We start from the raw sequence: 20,101 nt of genomic DNA on the forward strand, positions 1-20,101 counted from the left end.
CGTAGTATTTGTTAATTTGTACTATATTGAGACATGTTGTACTTTCCACAATAAGATTTTCTTTTTACAATAAGATTCCGGACCATTATTAAGATTATAATTTCTTAAGTTTAAAACCTACATTAAAAATATTTTAATTGAAAGTCATATTACAAAATTGAAGACTACGTATTAGATAAAGATGAATGGAAAGACGACATACCTCTAGATTCCACACAAATATGATTCAAAGTGTATTCCATAGCATTAAGTTCTTTTGAAAAAAGTAACTCCTAGAGTTACTTGTTCGTTCTTCTTCAGGAAAGTCATCTTAGTGAAGGAGCAGTTGCTGCAGTTGCAGTTGCAGAGCTCGGAAAGGCTTTCTTTCTCATTAGAAACCTGCGCGGAAAAGCCTTTTCCACTGCCTAGAAAAAGTTTTTGAAATTCGAACTTGATGATGCGATGAATTGTGGTGCACCTAACTTTTTCTTTCGATGAAAAAAGGATCTTAATGACACGTTCAACTACGCGAGCTCTCGTAAATTATTTATGTAATATAAATCCGTGGGTATATTTTTTATTCTTATTATTGTTGACATTAAATTGACAACGATAACTAATTTTGTTTATTAATAAATTCGTCGTATTAAGTTTAATTTAATTCGTCGAAGAACTAAACTGATTTGTTATAGTTCAACGTTCAACTGTTTTTCTTTCATCTACAATTTTCCTCGTTACAGTGAGGTGAAAAGTTATGTGTTTCGCTAGGCAGCAAAGTTGTTTTGCATCTCGTGCCTTGAAACCCTCGCTACGCTCAGGATTCTATTTTTGAACCACTGTAAATTTGTTTTACCTATGGAATAACACTATTATATTTATAAGTGCGTTGTTACTAACCTCTATGGACAGATATTCCGTAATAAAGATATTTGACTTTGAATTTGAAATAAATGATATATATTTTGACTTTGAAAAAATTTCCTAGATAATAGAATATTACATTGTGAAAGTAGCGCGATTTATAGTAAGAGGCAGTGAGAACTCGAAAGGCGTACCGCGGGGTAAGCGTTTGAACCAAATTATATAATGTATTTGAAATAAATATGCTTATTCTATGTACACTTACGCCTACAAACATCGCCACAGTGACATGGCGATCCATGTCACTGTGGCGATGTTTGTAGGCGTGTCACCTCGATATGGTCATTTTGACCATAGCGAGGCGACGCAAACCACGCCCCCATACCATATCTCTCCTTTTCTTCTATATGTATGGTAATAACCTAAAGCAAAACAAAGGCTTGGGATTATTGGAAGTTTACGATCGTCATAAACTCTAAAATTGTTGTCAATTCCTTTAATACCGTGCCACCTGATTTTGTTTAGTAATTTCACTTTTTTCTAACACCCAACGTGAAAAGAAGGAAGTTAGAACTTTGAAGCCTTTGTCGGTGTATTGTATGTTTGTTCGTAGCATCGTAGCTCCCGAACGGTTGCATTGATCGTGAACATATTGACATTGATCGGGTTTTTTATTTGAATGCTAATCTGCCTCTGTAGAAAAAGGTTACCATACTGGTCCCGAAAAATTTGTATGGCCTACATTTATTCACATTCAGGTGAGTTTAGGCACATATTACGTAATAGTTCCTAGGTAATAGATACATCACTTTCATACAAAATCGAAAATACCTACACTATACTGTACATATAAAATAGCCTACTAAATTTGACTTGACACCAAGCGCTCACTACGAGGAAAGAAGAACCTACATACGCGCTCAGAGAGGTGAAAATAACGTTGTCCATACGGCGGACGCCGTATGCAGTCATGCGGAGCCGAATGATCATAAATGAAAGACGTGTATGAGCGCTTGCGCCGACGTCGGCGCACTCAGCGGTAGGCACTTATCGGGTAACTGGTACTGAGATGGTTTCGATTTTGTATATATACTTGTACATAAATTCACTGAATCACTTATAAATAGTGCCAATATATTATAATAACCCAATTTTTTACAGACTACGACGGCCAAATTGGTTAGTAACAATGTCTATGTTAGTATATATTTAAATAAATTAGTGTCTGAAGTGAAAAGTTAGTTTCTACTGGTCATGACGAGTCATATCTTGCCGCCACTGTCATCAAGATAAATTTGGGAGCCCGTAGCCTGTAGAACATCGAAGCAGTCTTTTTGCGTATTGTACTTTAGCGTATTTTTTTTTTCATTCGAGCCGCAACAAAATTCAAAAATAAATATTGGACCTAGACGTTCTTTTGTTAAATTCATATTTGTGCAAACGCTTCAATTTTAAATAACCGCCAAAATTGCAAAACAAAATTGCCATTTTCAAATTAGTTTCTTTTCCCATCGTGTTTAAAAGTGCCCAGAATTCTGAGCACTTTTGAAGATGATCTTTAAAAAATATTTTTTATAACAAAGGGAAATTACTTCAATATTTTTCGTTCATTCCCAGTAGTTAATGTACTCAGTTCTACGTGGAACAACTGTAACCTTAAAATGTCATATTTATTCCTATTAGTTCCATGTAATTTTAAACTATTTTTACAGCTTATTACTTATCTTCCCTATCAGATCTTTAGAAGTTCATTAATCCCATTTCCAAGATGGACAAATATTTTAAAGAGTCTATAATTGCAGAACATGCGATAATAAAATACTCTTTTATTTTTACTTTTATTCATATAATGTCTACGATGCTCGGGACTGTAACCAGGAACCAAGAGAAAGGGGTATTTGCATCTAATACGCAATATATGAATGTTTTTATTTCATTTCCTAATGGCTGTCCATTTGTTTGATTGTACGTTTGTTCTTGTCTGTATATTTCGCATACGAAATTAAATACTGTCATAACTCAAAATTGTGGAGTCGGTTTGAGACGATTTGAAAATTTAACACGTTCATTGCCGTGGTGGGTCAAAATGTCCGGCATATAATCTGCCTGTTGGGGCCGTGGGGGGTTAAAATGACCGGCATGACGCACTTAATTTTGCGATCTCGTTCACGCAGGTGTCAAACGCTACGTATTTAGCCATATAATATGACCCGCGTGGCCTTGACGAACTGCTGTTGCCACTTAGTTTTAGGATTTTTGATGGCATAGTTTTCCTAGAATAAGAGGAAAAAATATATGTATTTCAAATTAAAAATATTCTTCAATTTCCAATTGGATTTCAAAGTCAACTAAGCCAAAAAATGGTTAATGTGAAATGTCAATCTCAAATGAAAGATGTACATCAGTTTTAGGTAAACACCGATCGAACATTAGGTGTACATACTTACTCTGCCCGGCATAGCGACTGTCGCGGCCTAAACGTAATAATGCCCTGCATTAATGCCATCCAAAACTAGAACCAAATAATGAAATATCGCGAAAAAATGTACATACGTATACAAATGAAACTAAAAACAGTCATATAAGCCAATGTCATATTTAGAACATTTTTTATAATTCTAGTCGACGACGAACGTGTAAAAATCAGAATGAAACCAATATGTCAATCAATATTATCGTTTATAAATAGATAATTAAGTACTTACTATATATAAATAAAAATAATCACATCATAATATAATGTCTTACCCATATATGGCAGGAAAGTCTCCACAGCTCGGTATTCGTAGAATGAGCCCAAGAGCAAAGTGTCGTTTGTGCCTACTCGGCAGTAAAAAGAGTATTGCAGGGGAGTGTCCGTATCTACCACAGCGAGAGTGCTTATGCGAAACACCGTTTCCAATGCTGTACCTGAGGCTGGTGTGACCTAGGCAGATAATAAATACTTTAAATGTAACTGTTTAATGTATGATAACTTTGTGTATTATTGTTACATTGATTGTCTTTTATACTGTTTTATGTGATTTTCTACCATTAAAATACATTTTCGCCTGCCGTGGAAGTACCGACACGCAGCGGATTCGTTGTGCCTTCGCAGGCGAGCCCACTTTTCATAATATCATTGCTACTGTTGGGTAATTTTCCGAAAAATTTCAATTAGTGGAAAATTTTCCGGAAAAATTCCTAAAAAGTTGAAGTTTTATTTAGCGTGAATTGTAGAATGAACTTGTATAGCTGAAACCCACTTAGAGAAAAACGAGATTTAAATTGACTTCAAAACAGCGAAAAAAACCTTAGAGGATGGAAAAAAATAAAAACCTCCATTGTTTTCGTTCAGCAACTTCAACTTTTGACAGGTGTCAACGTAAAATGTCGAAAAGTAAAGGAAAAATACCGGGAAAAATAATAATTCTTCTGAAAAACATTACTTTTTCATAATGGAAACTTTTCCATGACCCAATACTGAGCGAGGCTGCGTAGGTCCTCTTCCCACGGAGCTCGCGTAGCGCGGCCCGTGAAGCCATGGGCCGTGGGAAGCCGCCTTTAACTTTACGTTTATTTATTTTTTATAATAGTCATCCGATTTTGACAAAACTTTTAATATAAGCATTTTAAAATATCGAGTACTGGTCCACTCGTCAAATGTTTCAACAAATGCGTCTGCAGCCGAAAATGCAGTTCTTTTGCAAATGCACTTCACTACTACGTTACTTTCTTTTGTTTCAGCAATCAGTGGCATTGCGATGAGTACCAGGTGCAGCTAGTTTATTATATGTATGAGCGTTGAATTATTCATAAACAACATAACAAGCTGTAATTTATTTCTCATACCCACCATTATTTCCCCAGGCTTAGGACTTTGATTCAATTTAAAATTGACATCCGCGTATACTATCCCATTAGTTTCACATTCAAACGCCATTGAACAACCACACTCTGCCACGAAGCGAGCTCGGCCAGAAGCCGCGGTTATTTCTGCAGTTACTTGTCTGCATTCAGTAGCATTCGTAAAATCTGTCAATTCATTTAAAAAGTTCTCCTCTAATGAAAAAATTGTTATCGTGTCCGATAATGCTTCACCATGCTAAAAACAAAGAACAATATTAAATATCAATTGTCGCCGTAGTGTATACCAGTGTAGTTTAGTGTAAAATCGTAAATAGGTAATTTTCACATTAGTTTTCTTTACCTAATTTCGGTGGCAATTTTAATTATTTAAACAGTCTACAATTTTTTTTATGATTATAAAGTCATGCGCCTCTTGGTAAACGACACGCTTGTCCATAAGAGTTGCATTGCCACTCAGAGCTTTAAATCGCAAAAGATCTGAGAGACATAAGTTGAAAAATCCCATGAAAGAAAGAATATTTATTATCTTGAAGTATTATTTAATATCCGAGTGTGGCACCCTGAAATATTATTTAATATTCTACGATAATATACTTGAATAGGTACTTAAATAATATTGTCACCGTAATTAGGAACAAAAAAATTACCTGAAAATTACACCCAGTATTATTATCCAGATATAAAACAGACGAAAACGATATCGAAAGTGTAAGTAGTATTACAAAATATTGATTGCGTATCATTTATTGCAAAAAAAAGTAAATGAATAAATATATTTTTAAATTGATTAAAGGGCTTTTCGAAAAGGAAAAATGTTTCAAAATGTAATGTAGCAATTTTTATGCTGTTATACCCTTTGCTTATCCACAGAAGCAAATAGTAATGAAAGATTTTAGTTTTATTACATCTACCTGCTTTACTTAGTTAAATTGATTACATGTTACACAACTGTATTAAGAATGTGCTAATTTGACATGAGAATAAGACACCGAGTTTTCTATTGCTTTTTTAAGAATTATTATTTATTATTATTTTTAATTACTAGATTATTTTGCCAACGGTTCGCTGACGTCACAGTTTTTTAAATAGCAATATTCTATAAAGTTAACGATAGTGACAAAATTGATTTGACACACGATATTTTGATTTTGCGCAGATACCTATCATAGAGATAGAGAAAAACTACGTATTAATTATAAACGTTAAAGCGTTGTACTTTTTATATAAGTGTGCTTATAAAAGCGATTTCACTTAAACGCTTTTTAGTTTTAAATTTACAAAATCGATTACAAAAACCTTAAGCCAATAGACTTTAAGTAAAAAAAAAGCTTGCAATATTGTGTTGATAGGAAAACGAGAATAGGCCACTAAAAGGTTTTAAGACAAGTCAGTTTAAAACTAAGCATGAGTTTTGTTATTATTTAGAATATTATTTTTCACGTTGAGGAAGTAATTTGTTCAGGAAACAGATGGCGGGACTTGATGCTTAGGCACATTGTAAAAAAAATCATTGTTGAGTATTGAACTCAGCAACTCTTAGAAGTTAAAATTATAAAAATAATGGAATGTGTTTTTTTAATTGAGGTCCACGGAAAAAGGAATTTGGTACACGACCATGCAGTGTGAGCCTCCTCTTGTTCCTTGGTTTGACCATAAACAGGTAAATTGTCAGCGTTCGAAAGTTCTGATCCGGACACGTTCCATTAAATAATTTTTGTATATTTGATGAACAGGGTGAACTACACTTGTGAAGTCAGTGGAATTTCTGAGGATGTACATAATTTACTCATGAAGAGTGTTTGGGTGGAACCCATCAGGGTGCGGTCTTGGTACATTGGTTCTTGGTACACAGTGGTTTTGTTTGAGCCTACCAATGCTGCGAATATTTTATACTATTTTTGGGTTAGGTAATAATTTTAATTATCTGCGTGGACCATTTTTATTTATTTATTTACACTTCATTGTACAATATACTGAAGTACAAATGACGGACTTAATGCCAGAAGGCATTCTCTACCAGAAAACCATTGGGCCAAACAGAAAATAAAAACACAATAGGTTGGTGCTTCACTTTAACAAGAAGAACAATATACTAGAGAGCTAATCGTTAATTTATATGGCAATAAATAACGTGATATAAATATCGAGTTCTTAGGTTTTCACGATTGTTACACATAGGAAATGAAACTATTTTTCGAGATTTAAATCACGTATATTTGTTTTTTCAAACAAAGTTTCAAAATTTTGGGATTCAGTATTTCCTCTAATGAAAAATCCCAAACAGACATAAGACTGCAGTACTAATTAATATGTTTTAGTTTATTCTAATTTCTATTATTAATCAACAATAAATTGAACTTAATTAAAATTCATTCAATAAAATAATTTGTAAAATTTAATGTAGCATAAATTGGAATGTTTTCTTTGTAAAATTAAAAATAAGGTACTTAATTAATAACTATTGTAACTATAGTGAAAAAATAGGGTTGTTTGCATCAATATTAGACATAACTGGTTGAAGACTGTACCACCTCAGTCAACCGTGAACATGGGACCTGTAAAGAGCCCGAAATGTCGGTTTGTTTGAAAAAACAAATATACGCGATTTAAATCGGGAAAAATAGTTTCATTTCCAACATGATATGAACATACTTGGTATACGTACATAATAAAGTTACATATATATTATAATAGTAAATAATGTAATATATGTATGATTATATTAAGTGTTGTCTTGATTTGAGTACCTGAGAATTTTCGGAAGTGTTGTTGATACCGAGTGTTAAATATTCTTCGGTAGCAAAATACCACGTGAGAGCACATGTCGGTGCGATATTGCTCGCATCGGCAACGAGATTTAGCTGACTTCCTTCATTTATAATCCTATGTATTGGGGTTATCTGGAACAGGACGGACAATATCGTCTTCCCTTTATATAATTTAAATTCTTATTTTATGGCTATAGCGACTGCCGCGATTCGTTACATCATTCGGCTCCGAGGACCAAAATATGTAATGGACACAACGGAACAGTTTGTTTAAGTAACAATGTACAGTTACGAATAAAACAGAACAAACAATGAAAAAATAAAATAAGAAACAGGCGTCAAAAACAAGTAAGCTCAAGCTAAAAGGAATACATAAAATATTGTACAAAAAGATTTGTAGCGACAGCTGCGATTCGCTAAAATGGCACATATGTTGGTTGGTCCAATGTTCGAAGTGTAAGTAACTAATAATTAAAGTAATAATTATAATAAAATTCAAATTCAAATTCAAAACTACAAAATCATAACATCAAAAATGAATACAGTAAAAAGAAAATTAAAACTTTTTGAGATTACGAAATTCAAGCACAAGATTAAAGTCAACATAAGATAAAGTACAAAATAAAATAAAATTAAATTAAAATTTAAAGCTATTAAGTACTCTTAAGTTTGTAGGTATTATATTTTTCTAAATTGTTCTCATTACTTTTCAAGCTTCACATATGAAGAAGTAATACCGAAAAATCCACGAATTTCAAACACAGTACTAATAAAATAAAAATTTTGTCGTAATTTGTACCTGAATAACTGGTAATGAATTTACCACTGTGCTTAATGTCGCCGTAGCTGAAGCGGTTTGTTCATTTACAATTGCAGTTACCCGTATTTCGTACCTAAAAGTGTTTATATTATGTATTATTTTTTCTTTTCATCAAAGTATTTATTTATTAGAACATCAGTAGCGGCAACTTTTAAAGAGAAGTGTGAACCATTTTTTAATCGACTTCAAGATGGATGTTGTCAATTCGATTGTATCTTTTTCTTTGTTTTTTTTTTGTGTAACTATGTGACGCGATTACTCCGACATTTAGGAACCAATTTCGACGTTTCCTTTTTGTTGGAAACGGGGTAGTGGTCTCATTCAAATTTTAAGAAAATATTCTAAGTCAGTTGTGATACCTGTCAAGGTATCGGCTGTGTGAGAAGGTTATTAAAAAATCTCTCACTAGATGTCACTAGCGGCGAAGAATGCCGAAAGTCAATACAAAGATCCACAACAAAAACACAGGAGAATTTCGATGACTCGGCAACTGGATCCGTGGCTCAGATGGTTAGAGCAATACTACGGTGCAGCATGGACGTGGGTTCAAGCCCCACCGGGTCGTATATATAACTTTTCTGTGTTCGATCTTTGTGTCATAACAAGAGTAGTAGTTATTTCACAAAAACTCTCAATAAAAATATAAGGGAGTAAGTTAGGGAATAAATCTAAATTATCGGATTGCACCCACTTTCCGTTAACCGATTTCTATAAAACTTCACAAATATATGTAATTCCACAAACTTTTGAGGTCGGTCTTTTTTATAAAAAAGTTATAATGATTGAAATTCATAATTAATTTGAATTTAATTAAGTTTGTTACATACTGTCCCAAATTTGGTAGTCCTGTTGGAAAAGACAGAGTGCCGTTTTCCCCACTCTCGAATTCGCAAGGATCGTCAAGAAATTTGCAGTCCCATCTGAACTGTAATAAAATTATATATTGCAACCATTTATATCCACCTAGTATCCTTTTTTAAATTATACAAATTATTATTTTTTATTTATTTTTTTAGTTAACAAGTCTTTAATGTTACTAGCGCCACCATTTCAAAATCCAAAAGTAGTTAATCGTATTTACAATAAATTATACTTACACTAATGGGTTCTTGGTAATGATCGTGGTTGATAACCAAAGCTTCTATATTAAACGCTTTGTTCACTGGAACCACTAAGTAGTCCACGTTGAGAAATACTTCTAGGCTCCTTTGTAGTACTTGGATTGGAAGTCCATTCTAGAAATATGAAGCTTAGTTTATTTTTCTCAACTAGTGAACCTTGCGATTAAAAAAAAAACAGAGTGATTGTTCGAAATTATTTTCTTTGATAATTCTGCCGTCCACTAACTAAACTGCAGGTAAGTGACAAAACGTCAAATAACTATTACAAATAACAAAAACTAGAGAACAAAATTATCTTTAATAATCTCAGTACAAAGTACTAAAAAAACTGACCTCAAAAATACATGGAATTACGTCCATTTGCTAAGTTTTATTGAAATATTCTTAAATTTGCCACTCACTGGAGATAATAAAAATCGGTTCTCACACTCAAAGAATATTGAGAGAAATACGCCTTGAATTGGAGAAATAGCAAAATCAACCATTAAAATTTTTTTTTAATTTGAATTGCTCCTTACGAAAATTTAGGCGCTATTTATAAAAATGAATATTCATGCGTGAACAGCCCACTTAGAGGTGGATGATTTCCTTCAAAATGAAATGGGACGACTATGGAAGTACCCCCTTTCCAACAAAAAAGAATCATGAAAATCGGTTCATAAATACCGGAGTTATCGCGTAACATACATACAAAAAAAAAACATACAGTCGAATTGAGAACCTCCTTCTTTTTTGAAATCAGTTAAAAACAATTAAAATTAGTTAACGTGTTCGACTTAACGGAACTTACCCAACGATGCACAGCTGAATTATCATCAAACAATTTTAATATTCTAAAATTGGGTTAAACTATAACCCAATTTTAGATATCTCAAAAAAATATTTTGTCACTTAGCCAAGTTTTAGTTGTGGACGGCAGTATTATCATCGGATGTATTACACATACTATAAAATTATATTAAAATATTAGATAAACTTTTACTTGCTGATTGGTTATAGTTTTGTCTCTTTAATTTTTGACTAAAAATAACAATCTGTGAGATAACTATATAGACACGAAGAAAAAATTTGGTTTGTGATTTTTATTGAGATTGATATTTGACATATTTGGATACGTTTCTGGGGGGTCTTCTCTTGTCCTCTGTTTGACATTCGTCCGAAACAATTACTGTCAAATAAGTAATACTCGACTAAATTAAAAACGACAAACAAATATCACGATAAACAGAAAATTGAAAATTTATTAAAATTCAATAACATATTTTTTAACGATGATATGAAACACCACCACGGGTAATATTACAGGAGCAACTATTATTTTTGCACTCCAAAGTAGCGAAACAAGGCATTTTTAAAATTTTTAAAATTATGTATAACGATTTTCGAGGTGTTGCGCGATATAATTGACACGACCATAACATACAAAGCGAAAATGGCGGACTGAGCTCTAGTATGTGGAACTCCGCGTACTGTTGGCACACATGTCGCGCCCACCAAGCAATTCTACTGTACCTATTTGTTGCTCTGCTTGTTTCGATCCAGGGGGGTACTCGACCAAATTTAAAAACACATAATGCGAATGAAGCTTCATACTTGATATTGCTTTTGATTTGGTCGAGTATTACTTATTTAACAGCAATTGTTTCAGACCGTCGGACGGAGAACAGGACTACTCCTGTTCTCTTCTTCTTCTTTCTTCTGTGTACACATGGCACGACATAGCTAGCGGTAGCATTTTGTTGTGCCAATTAATTTTACAAATGTAAAGATGAAGGAAGAAACCTGATTATTAGTGATACGCAAATCTGCAGTAGTGTAATAATAATGTACTATGAGAACCAGAGCAAGAAAGTTCCCAAAGCAGAACAAATTATTTAGGAATATTCATTCCCTAAATTGGTCCTCCACCTCCTCATCGAGCGCCCACAGCGCAAACCGTTGGGTTACTAAGGTAAAGCGGAAGGAAAATTGGAATTTATGAAATTCCAATAATCCGTTCTAATAATATTTATTTTTAAAATATAAATTTAAGGAGATTTACCGTATTACAAGATGGTATTTTCGTTCCGTAATTTTATTTTATTTTTAGAGGGTTTTTAAATTGGAAATCCCTTTATGGGTTAAGCTCGCTGCACACTTATATTTTAAATTGTTTTTTTAAATTTGTAATTTACTTTGTGGAACAATAGTTTTTAAATAAATAAACCTCGTAGGACTGGAAACATAATAATATATTATTAACGGTAATTTTTTTTTCGTCACCTGCGTGATTCGATGCCCCGTACTCTCCTTGATGACTTCACAGTTCACGTCGTACGAAATTCCCGCTCGTAGCGAATAAGGGGGTATTCGCAAACGACTGCCTCTAATACTGGAGACGTACACTTGCCTTTGAGAGTCTGCGCTTCGAATCGTCCAGATGAACTACGAAAATCCTTGGGTAAGATAACGCGTACACCCGTACACTCAAAGCCCCGCACTAGGAAAGCCTCTATCGCGGGTGCCATGAACACACATATAGTCAACCACAGATAACACTCAAACTTACGAGAGAAATAAATGTAGGCCATACAAATATTTTTCCCGGTCCAGGAATCGAACACGGGACCTCTGCGTGGCAGACCAGCATGGTAACCGTTCCGTCACAGAGGCAGATGTTTTATAACATTCAATAAAAATATACAGATGTTTTATTTAAATGCGACACGTAGGGAAAGTATTTTAAATATTGTCGATAGGATGTTTTGCTTCATGGAGACAGGAGAATCAAAACCGATCAAATGTGAAAGAAAAAGTATATTTTTATAATCCCGATCGAAAGGCTCAATTGTAAGGGTTCATTCCTTTTAAGTACTTTTTTAAGACACAAACGAGGCGTTATATTTATTGCCTTTGTATGCATTATACATAGCACATCAATATATGTACCTAAATACGTTTTAATAAATTTAATTTGTATAATTTTTATCATAAAATATGACCTTACTGGTCTGTGTGTGTCACAAAGATTTACAATAATAAAAGTGAATCGATACTCAGGTTTAAGTACTTTTCGGAAAATGTCACGTCTATTTTTATATTTAAATACTCATGGACATATTTAGAGGAGCTCTAAAAAGGTTTAAAGGTTGATAACAAGGTTCGTATGAACCATTAGCCACATAATATCAGAGCGTTTGATCGAATTCAAAAGGTGATAAGACTTAGTTAAAATTTTGATTTCCATAGAAATTATATTTTTTTTATTTTATTTTAACGTCCTGGCATATGTGGCCTGTGGTTTATAATATGAACATTGTTATCATTATTCAACCTTTTTTCAACCGACTTTAAAAAGGGAAGAGCTTCTAAATTCGACTGTACGTCTTTTTTTTTGTATGCACGTTACGCGATAACTGTGAACCGATTTTGATGATTCTTTTTTTGCTGGAAAGAGGGTACTTCAGTAGTGGTCCACTTTAAATTTGAAGAAAATATTCCACCTCTAAGGGTGGCAAACTAGACGATGAATGACTTTTGAGGTTGGTTTTTTCAGTATTCTGTCCTGAGATTATTAGGGCTCCTCTAAATATATCTTTTTATATTACTTACATAATAGTCCTGTGTAGCAAAACACGCAGTAACCTGTGCATTAAGAACAAATTCCACATCCGCGAACGTCTTCTGCTCCCCAATAAGTACAATCGACAGTAAATCACCTATGCCTTCAACCATATCCAGTTTCTGGTCTCCGTATGTGTTGTCGATGTGAAATGACTTTGAGGTTGACACCGTACCATCTGGGTTAATAGAGCTTACGTTGAATATGTAGTCGATTCCGTGTAGGAGCTGCAGATGTAAGTACAATTTATTGAACAAAAAATAATAGAGGAATTGTCATTTACCTAAATCCAGGAGCACGGTTATCATACTACATAATCAAGATACCAATCAGCGATCCTGGTATAATTTTCGCGCAAATCATTTGCGCGCCGAACAATTGATAGTTGTAGTACTTGTTCTTATTATACTATGATTTTGAGGTGATTCTTTTCGAGGCCACAGACCACAGCAGAGAAGTGTAGGATGCCCTCTGGCTAGATGGAGTGACGATCTGCGAAACACTGTTGCCAGCAGATGGATGCGACTAGCTGAGGATCGGGCGAAATGGCGTATATTGGGCCTAACTCTGGCTGGTGATGATGGTTAGTTGCTTGCAATAAATCATACAAAAATCGTAAAAATGTTTTGAACCTGTGCATTGTCAATGACATAAACGTAAGGTTCCTTAGGAGGTGTGTTAAGGTGTATCTCGAGTGCCCGTGCCGCCTTCCATAACATAATAGTGAAGCGTTGGGTGGGTGTTGGCAATTGCGCCCAGCGCACTGACCACGCGACGGGGAAGTCTGCGCCGGAAACAGTTTGCAACCTGAAATACGCTACAATGATATACCATTAAGCTGATGATAGTTACTCAAAATCAATAGCACTACCATAGTATATTCAAACAATTGGTCTAACTCCATATAAACGTAGATGCGCCGCTTGTATGTATAGACGCACACATTCACATAATCTCACGGTGCACCGAGTTGAATAGCGCGTGTCGCCATTCATTATAAGAATTTTAAAAATATTTTTCTGTGGCAAATTTACAATTTTTAGATTTATAAAATTATCGTTATGTATATACAAACTCCCATTTCATTACAGTTTAATGATCATACTCTCATAATCGAGTACCTATAATAAAAATATCGATATGTAATCTCGCACGTTGCGGCTATCATGCGTAGCCATGCTACGGGGGCTGATAGCAGTTAATTTTTTAACAGAGTTGCTTAAGTTTAAAGTAAATTACGTGTGTGTTATATGTGGGATAAGATTAATAATTTATAAGAAATCACTTACGTAATGACTGTGTTGTCTGGTTTGTCTACAGGAGTATTTTCATCTTTAGGGCAAACGAATTGTGGAGCCAGTATTCGGAACTGGGGTATATCGCTTACCTGAAAAGTTATGGTACTAATTATCACGCCGCCGCCGTATACCTACGTAGTTCAACAAAATCATTCCTCACCGCTTTTTGTGACAATAAAACTACCGCATAAAAAACATAACACTGGCCACAAAGCATGATTATTGATATCAATATTTTTTTTAAATTTACAATCAAGGACTACCGCCGCCGCCGGGTAGAACAAAGGATCTGCTTCACCCAATTGTCTCTTTTAATGCTTATATGGCGTGCCAATATTGCCCTCATGCGGATAATAACTGCTTTTTACTTTGAATATTAAATTTTATTGGCTGTATTCATTTTTCACCTGAACTCGTTAGTATATCGCTTTCAAGTCGCCGAGACGTCGTCGTGTCCTTTTTATAAATAGAACATTAACATGTTTGAGTTTGATTTCTGCACTTGCGTTTTATAGGCGAATGCATCGATGCAAACGCGCGATTGATGCAATCGCCAATAAATGCCAAGTGTAGCGATGCAATCGCGCGTTTGTATCGATGCAGTTGCGTGCTTGCATCGCGTTTACATTGTTACTGAAAATAGCGCGCGTGTGTAAAGATAGACGATTAGCGACTGCTAGTCGCTGAAGTCGCCGTGTGTAACCGCTCTTAGACTCTTTCAAATTTATACCATTTGTCATATTTTCTATTTTTATTACAAATGTTTTGAAAATTGTTGCTAAGGGTTGCTTCTAATTGCAGCCAGAGACACATAAGCTTTATCTTCTACATGATAAGGTTACACTTCGTCAATGTCGCACCACTCAAGTACTGCAAATTCTACCAACGAAATTAGTCAATAACTTGATGCTTAAGTAGGAGAGTTATAAAATTTCACATATTGAATAGAATAAAAAGATAGTCAATTAATTCATAAAGGCAAAAATACATAAAAGAAAAGATGAAGAAAAAAAGACAAGTAAAAAATTATATTTATATTTAAAAAAAAATTATATAAAATTATAGACAAAAACAACCAATCATTGTAAGCTGCTTTGCATGCCCGTCGAATAGGTCACCACCTCAGCATATGCGAGGCAGAGTATACCCCGCGCTGATTTTTAGTTGGCCACCTTAGTCGATGTCGGCACGTATGTGGGTATATCAACATACAATAAAATTAAAAAAATAATAAATAGAGAGCGATTAAGGGGTTGTAATACTTGAATGAATACTACATAATAATACATACGTATACTAATTTGTTTCATGTAGTTTTTATGACTTTCAAGTTTCATGTAATAAAAGAGCTTTTGACGTATGATCGCATACGGCTTTATTATACCGAAGATACGGTTACTTTCAATCATGTTATAATCTACCGATTCTTTCAAAATTAGTGTTTGTTTGCATCTTAGTTCATTTAGGCTCAATTTATATTGCGGCGGAATTGAATGGAAACGAATTTTTGTAACGATATTGTACATATTATAATGACCTTTATGGTAAATTGTGTAACGTTCAAACTAGTTATGAGCCAAAATCTCTCGCGGATTTGAATGAAAGTTTTTGGCTGGTACCTAGTTTGTACGTTATACAATTGACCGTAAAGTTCATTATGTTATGGCATATTGAACTTTATGGTATGCACATATACAATATCGCTACAAAAACTCGCTTCCATTCTGTTCCGCCGCAATATAAACTGAGCCTTAAACACAAAATCAAGTCAAAGTAGTGTAACTATCAGAGAGCAATGGCAAATTGTGTCGATTACTTTTCTTTTGCCTTGCAACGAGTACTTTGTTTTTGATTCCAACATAGTATCGCACCTCTAGAACGACAATGACATTAGTGCAAAAAATTCATTTTTGAGGAATACGCTTTTGAAATTTTTTTTTACTCTTTGACTGATATTTTTTTATTGGGATTAATTATAGTGCTTTTTGCAAAAAATCATTAATAAGGTTATATATGGGCTGTATTTGTGAAAAAGTTGCATTATTCAAAATTATTATTTTGCTTGCTATTTATTTATTATTCTGGGAAGCACCTACAGTTGCGTCGTTAATCTTATTAAAATGTTTATTAACTTTAAGAATGCCAGAAGAACATTGAGGTTAAGTCAAAACATTAGCTTTAAAATAAAAATTAGTTCTTAGATCGGTGGTTAATTATTACATCAATCAATTCAGCAATATACTTTGGAACACATTTCAGTTTCAGATACTAGCAAGCATAAAGTATACATTTATTAAGAGTTATGTTGACGGTAGTAAGTACTTTCACCTAACAATGATAATAATATAACTAAAAGTTATAATGCAGTATTAATGTTTCATTACATAACTTCAAATGTTAATAACAATTAAATATTTTCATCAACTCTTCCTTTCTTGGTGAAAATATATAGTATACAATGCTTAAAGAACGAAAACCAAGTCATCTCAAAATTATCTTAAACAGAGGAGCTTATAAGTAATAGTGATATTAATTTACTTTTTGAGACCCTATCATTCTTTCACACATTCGATAAACCTAAACCTAAATAACTAATTGTTATAGGATATAAGAAATATAGTTCATGATATATAAAGACATAAAACACAGGTAAGTCAATGTTGTTCTCTGAAATAAGCTAACCGCTCCCTGAGCGGGCAGCTGGTCTCAACTAGCCAATGAGTCTTTGTTGAATTATAGTCCTTCTCCAATGACACAACGACGCATACACTCGACATACGCACACACTCGACATCATCGTCAACGCAAATTCCCTCAGGCGGCAATAAAGCTAATTATTTTATGGTTGATGTCGCACATTACATTTTAACAGTTTTCATATAAGTCGTTTCCTATTATTAGGTTACTTTTTCAAATTTTTGCACTTACGTCATTGTCGTTCAATAGGTGCGGTATGTTCCGACGCATGTTGGAAGTAATTTAAAAATACATATTTATACACATATCTAAAAATATTTATACATCTATGGTTTTCTAGAATAGCGCCTTATTTCAAAAGCGTGGTCTGCGCAAAGTTGACAGATCGTTAAATACCCCAATGTTGTCATTATGATTATTTTAACCAATAAAAAACTTGGAGTCTCATTTACAATAAATTTTAGCATTTTCTGAATAAATCTCAGTAATAATTTCAAAGAGGATCAATTTTGGATTGGATTACTACATAAAAAACCGCGGTATATTTTTTCAAGTACCGACTGTAAAACAATGCATCATGTTCATTTTCATAACCTTAAATGTACAATTTCATGTTTCTTTAAATTGAGGTTACTATGTTACTTAAACCGAATTAATCCTTATAATTTACTCTTTCGATCGGCATCATAAAAATACATGATGTTTTTGTCACATGTTGGTCGGTTCGATTCTCAGGTGGGGCCAGTAACTTTTAAGTCTTTGAATGCGGTGTTAATAAGTATATTTAAAAAAAGTCTCCCTGAAGCAATATCCTATCTACACTTAAAGTACTTTCCCCTCAAGTTCCATAGCCGTAGCGCATCCTGTACATCGTTTAGTTGTGTTAAATGGGTTATGGGTTGGGTAGAACTCAGATAAACTACTTTTTTTGCGACTACGAGAAACTAAAAGTAATAAGACATAAAAATATTTGTAGTGCACATTGTGTAAAGTGATCCACTGGCAAAATAGCGTGCCATTAGAACATTGGATTACGAACTTTCTAATGTTTAAATGACGATAATTCTCCTGTGTTAACCTGTACTAAATGAACTAACTACGAGTACCACTGCGTAGTCCGTAGTCTCATGGTAAGTTCGCATAATAACCGCGTAGAACCGGTTCACTCACATCGATACGCCTCGCCTTGATAAAAATAACAGAACAGACGGACGGACTCGCACATGCGCACGACGACTCTCATCAGTGTGAACTTAGCGCGCGACCCTGCATTTGATGATAACAATAACGATGTTCATGCGGGTCCCTCTCGAACGCGGCCGGAAACTAACGAACAGTGCCGAACCGTCCGACTATTGGGAATTACGCTCGCTCGCCCGGGCACCATATTATTGACCATTTCCTGCAAATTTTAATTAAAAAGTACCCTAGCTACCCGGAAAACTGCCGATAAACACAACGAACAGTGATAGTTGAGTGATACAGTGACGAAAGCCTTTTCAATTTGATTCGTTTCATATAAGAATATTGTGACAGAATGCGCGCAGTAAGTGCGCGATCGTTACTCACCGGTAATGCTGTAAGCTAATTAGCAATTGTGTATTAATTATTTAAGAGAAAACAACATCGTGAATTTCGTCAACACCGTTAAGCGGAGATAAATAGGCAGCTTTTACCACACCCAATCTCATACATTTGGACACTGAAATTCACAACAATGCCTACTACATCAATACAAGAGAATATCGCTCTTCTTAACATGATGTCATCGGACAATTATGATGATGATTTGAAGAGTGTCCAGCTACATTTCCCATCCGACAGGCGACTGCAAAGCGACGGCGCATGCGTGGAGGAGCGGGTAAGAACTTCCCGTGGGGACATCCTGGTGGCCGTAAAAGGGGACCGCACCAAGCGCGCCATCCTTACCTACCACGACCTTGGGCTCAACTATGCCGCTAACTTTCAGGCCTTTTTTAACTTCGTGGATATGAGAGCCATTATGGATAAATTCTGTGTCTATCATCTGAACGCCCCGGGCCAAGAAGAGGGTGCCCCACCACTGCCGGAAGATTTTGTTTACCCAACCATGGATGAGCTGGGTGCCCAAATCGATTTTGTTCTCGGTCATTTTGGAATAAGATCATTTATTGGTTTCGGTGTCGGAGCTGGCGCTAACATCTTGGCTCGCTATGCACTCGCTAATCCTCAAAGGGTCGATGCTTTGGCCCTTATTAACTGTACATCGACCCAAGCTGGATGGACGGAGTGGCTCTACCAAAAGATTAACACGAGGCAGTTGCGATCGAGCGGAATGACCCAAGGTGCTCTCGATTACTTGATGTGGCATCACTTTGGCCGCAGCACCGAGAACCGTAATCACGACTTGGCGCAAGTTTACAAGGAGTGCTTTGCTCACGTCAATCCGACTAACTTGTCCATGTTTATTGACTCGTTTCTGCGGCGCACCGATTTGGCAATTTCGCGAGAGTCGAATACCATTAAACAACCTGTGCTTAACATGACAGGGGCGCTTTCTCCGCACGTGGATGACACGGTCACTTTCAACGGTCGCTTGGACCCAACAAAAACATCTTGGATGAACATCTCTGACTGTGGCATGGTGTTAGAGGAGCAGCCGAACAAGATTGCGGAGGCGTTCAAACTCTTCCTGCAAGGCGAGGGGTACTGCAGGTAGTCGCGTTGCCCCCTACCGCCGACGCGAACGCAGCTCTGCCTATATACAATAGATGCACATGTTGCTTACACGCGAGCTTTAACAACACTGTTGTAGACACATTGACAATGTAGACAAAAATGTTGTTCCTTGTCTAGATATTTGTTGAAATAAATTTATTTTACTGCTTAGCTGGCTTGTTCTTTTGTCTTTTCCTTCAATCGATCTCCAGTGTACAATACTTTCCTTCTTTACCAAGCTAATACGTTATTCAACAAATCACTTTTTTATATTACCTATATTTCTTAATTTTCTTAATTACTATTAATAGTTCGGCACCTTTCTCAATTAGTTTCATTTACTTAATAAGTAATAAATTTGTGGATTGGAATTAATTTGCCATACAATTGCAAGTAACAAGAATGATTTC

The 20,101-nt window shown here is 35.0% G+C and overlaps 1 protein-coding gene and 1 pseudogene across 1 annotated transcript; one reads left to right on the forward strand and one right to left on the reverse strand.

Moving 5' to 3' along the window:
• Positions 1 to 7,795: 7,795 nt before the first annotated feature.
• On the reverse strand, positions 7,796 to 17,264 carry LOC113226641. Its single transcript, XM_026459359.1, has 9 exons — positions 17,226 to 17,264; positions 14,289 to 14,428; positions 13,632 to 13,806; positions 12,990 to 13,226; positions 11,661 to 11,822; positions 9,375 to 9,512; positions 9,105 to 9,202; positions 8,257 to 8,350; positions 7,796 to 7,816 (listed from the first exon to the last, which is right to left on the reverse strand). Exons 1-9 carry the CDS (start codon positions 17,262 to 17,264, stop codon positions 7,796 to 7,798), a joined length of 1,104 nt encoding a protein of 367 aa, XP_026315144.1.
• Positions 17,265 to 18,298: 1,034 nt separating this feature from the next.
• LOC113226529 lies at positions 18,299 to 19,880 on the forward strand (annotated as a pseudogene).
• The last annotated feature ends 221 nt before the right edge of the window (positions 19,881 to 20,101 follow it).

This window comes from Hyposmocoma kahamanoa, unplaced genomic scaffold, assembly GCF_003589595.1.
Source record: "Hyposmocoma kahamanoa isolate Upper Pololo Valley unplaced genomic scaffold, ASM358959v1 192, whole genome shotgun sequence".
Taxonomy (NCBI): domain Eukaryota; kingdom Metazoa; phylum Arthropoda; class Insecta; order Lepidoptera; family Cosmopterigidae; genus Hyposmocoma; species Hyposmocoma kahamanoa.

Coding starts and splice junctions, on each gene's coding strand:
- LOC113226641 (XM_026459359.1), bottom strand. CDS start 17,264: ATGCGTCGGAACATACCGCACCTATTGAACGACAATGAC. Junction 14,429..17,225: donor ACCTATTGAACGACAATGAC/GTAAGTGCAAAA, acceptor TGAACTACGTAG/GTATACGGCGGCGGCGTGAT. Junction 9,203..9,374: donor ATTACCAAGAACCCATTAGT/GTAAGTATAATT, acceptor ATTTTATTACAG/TTCAGATGGGACTGCAAATT.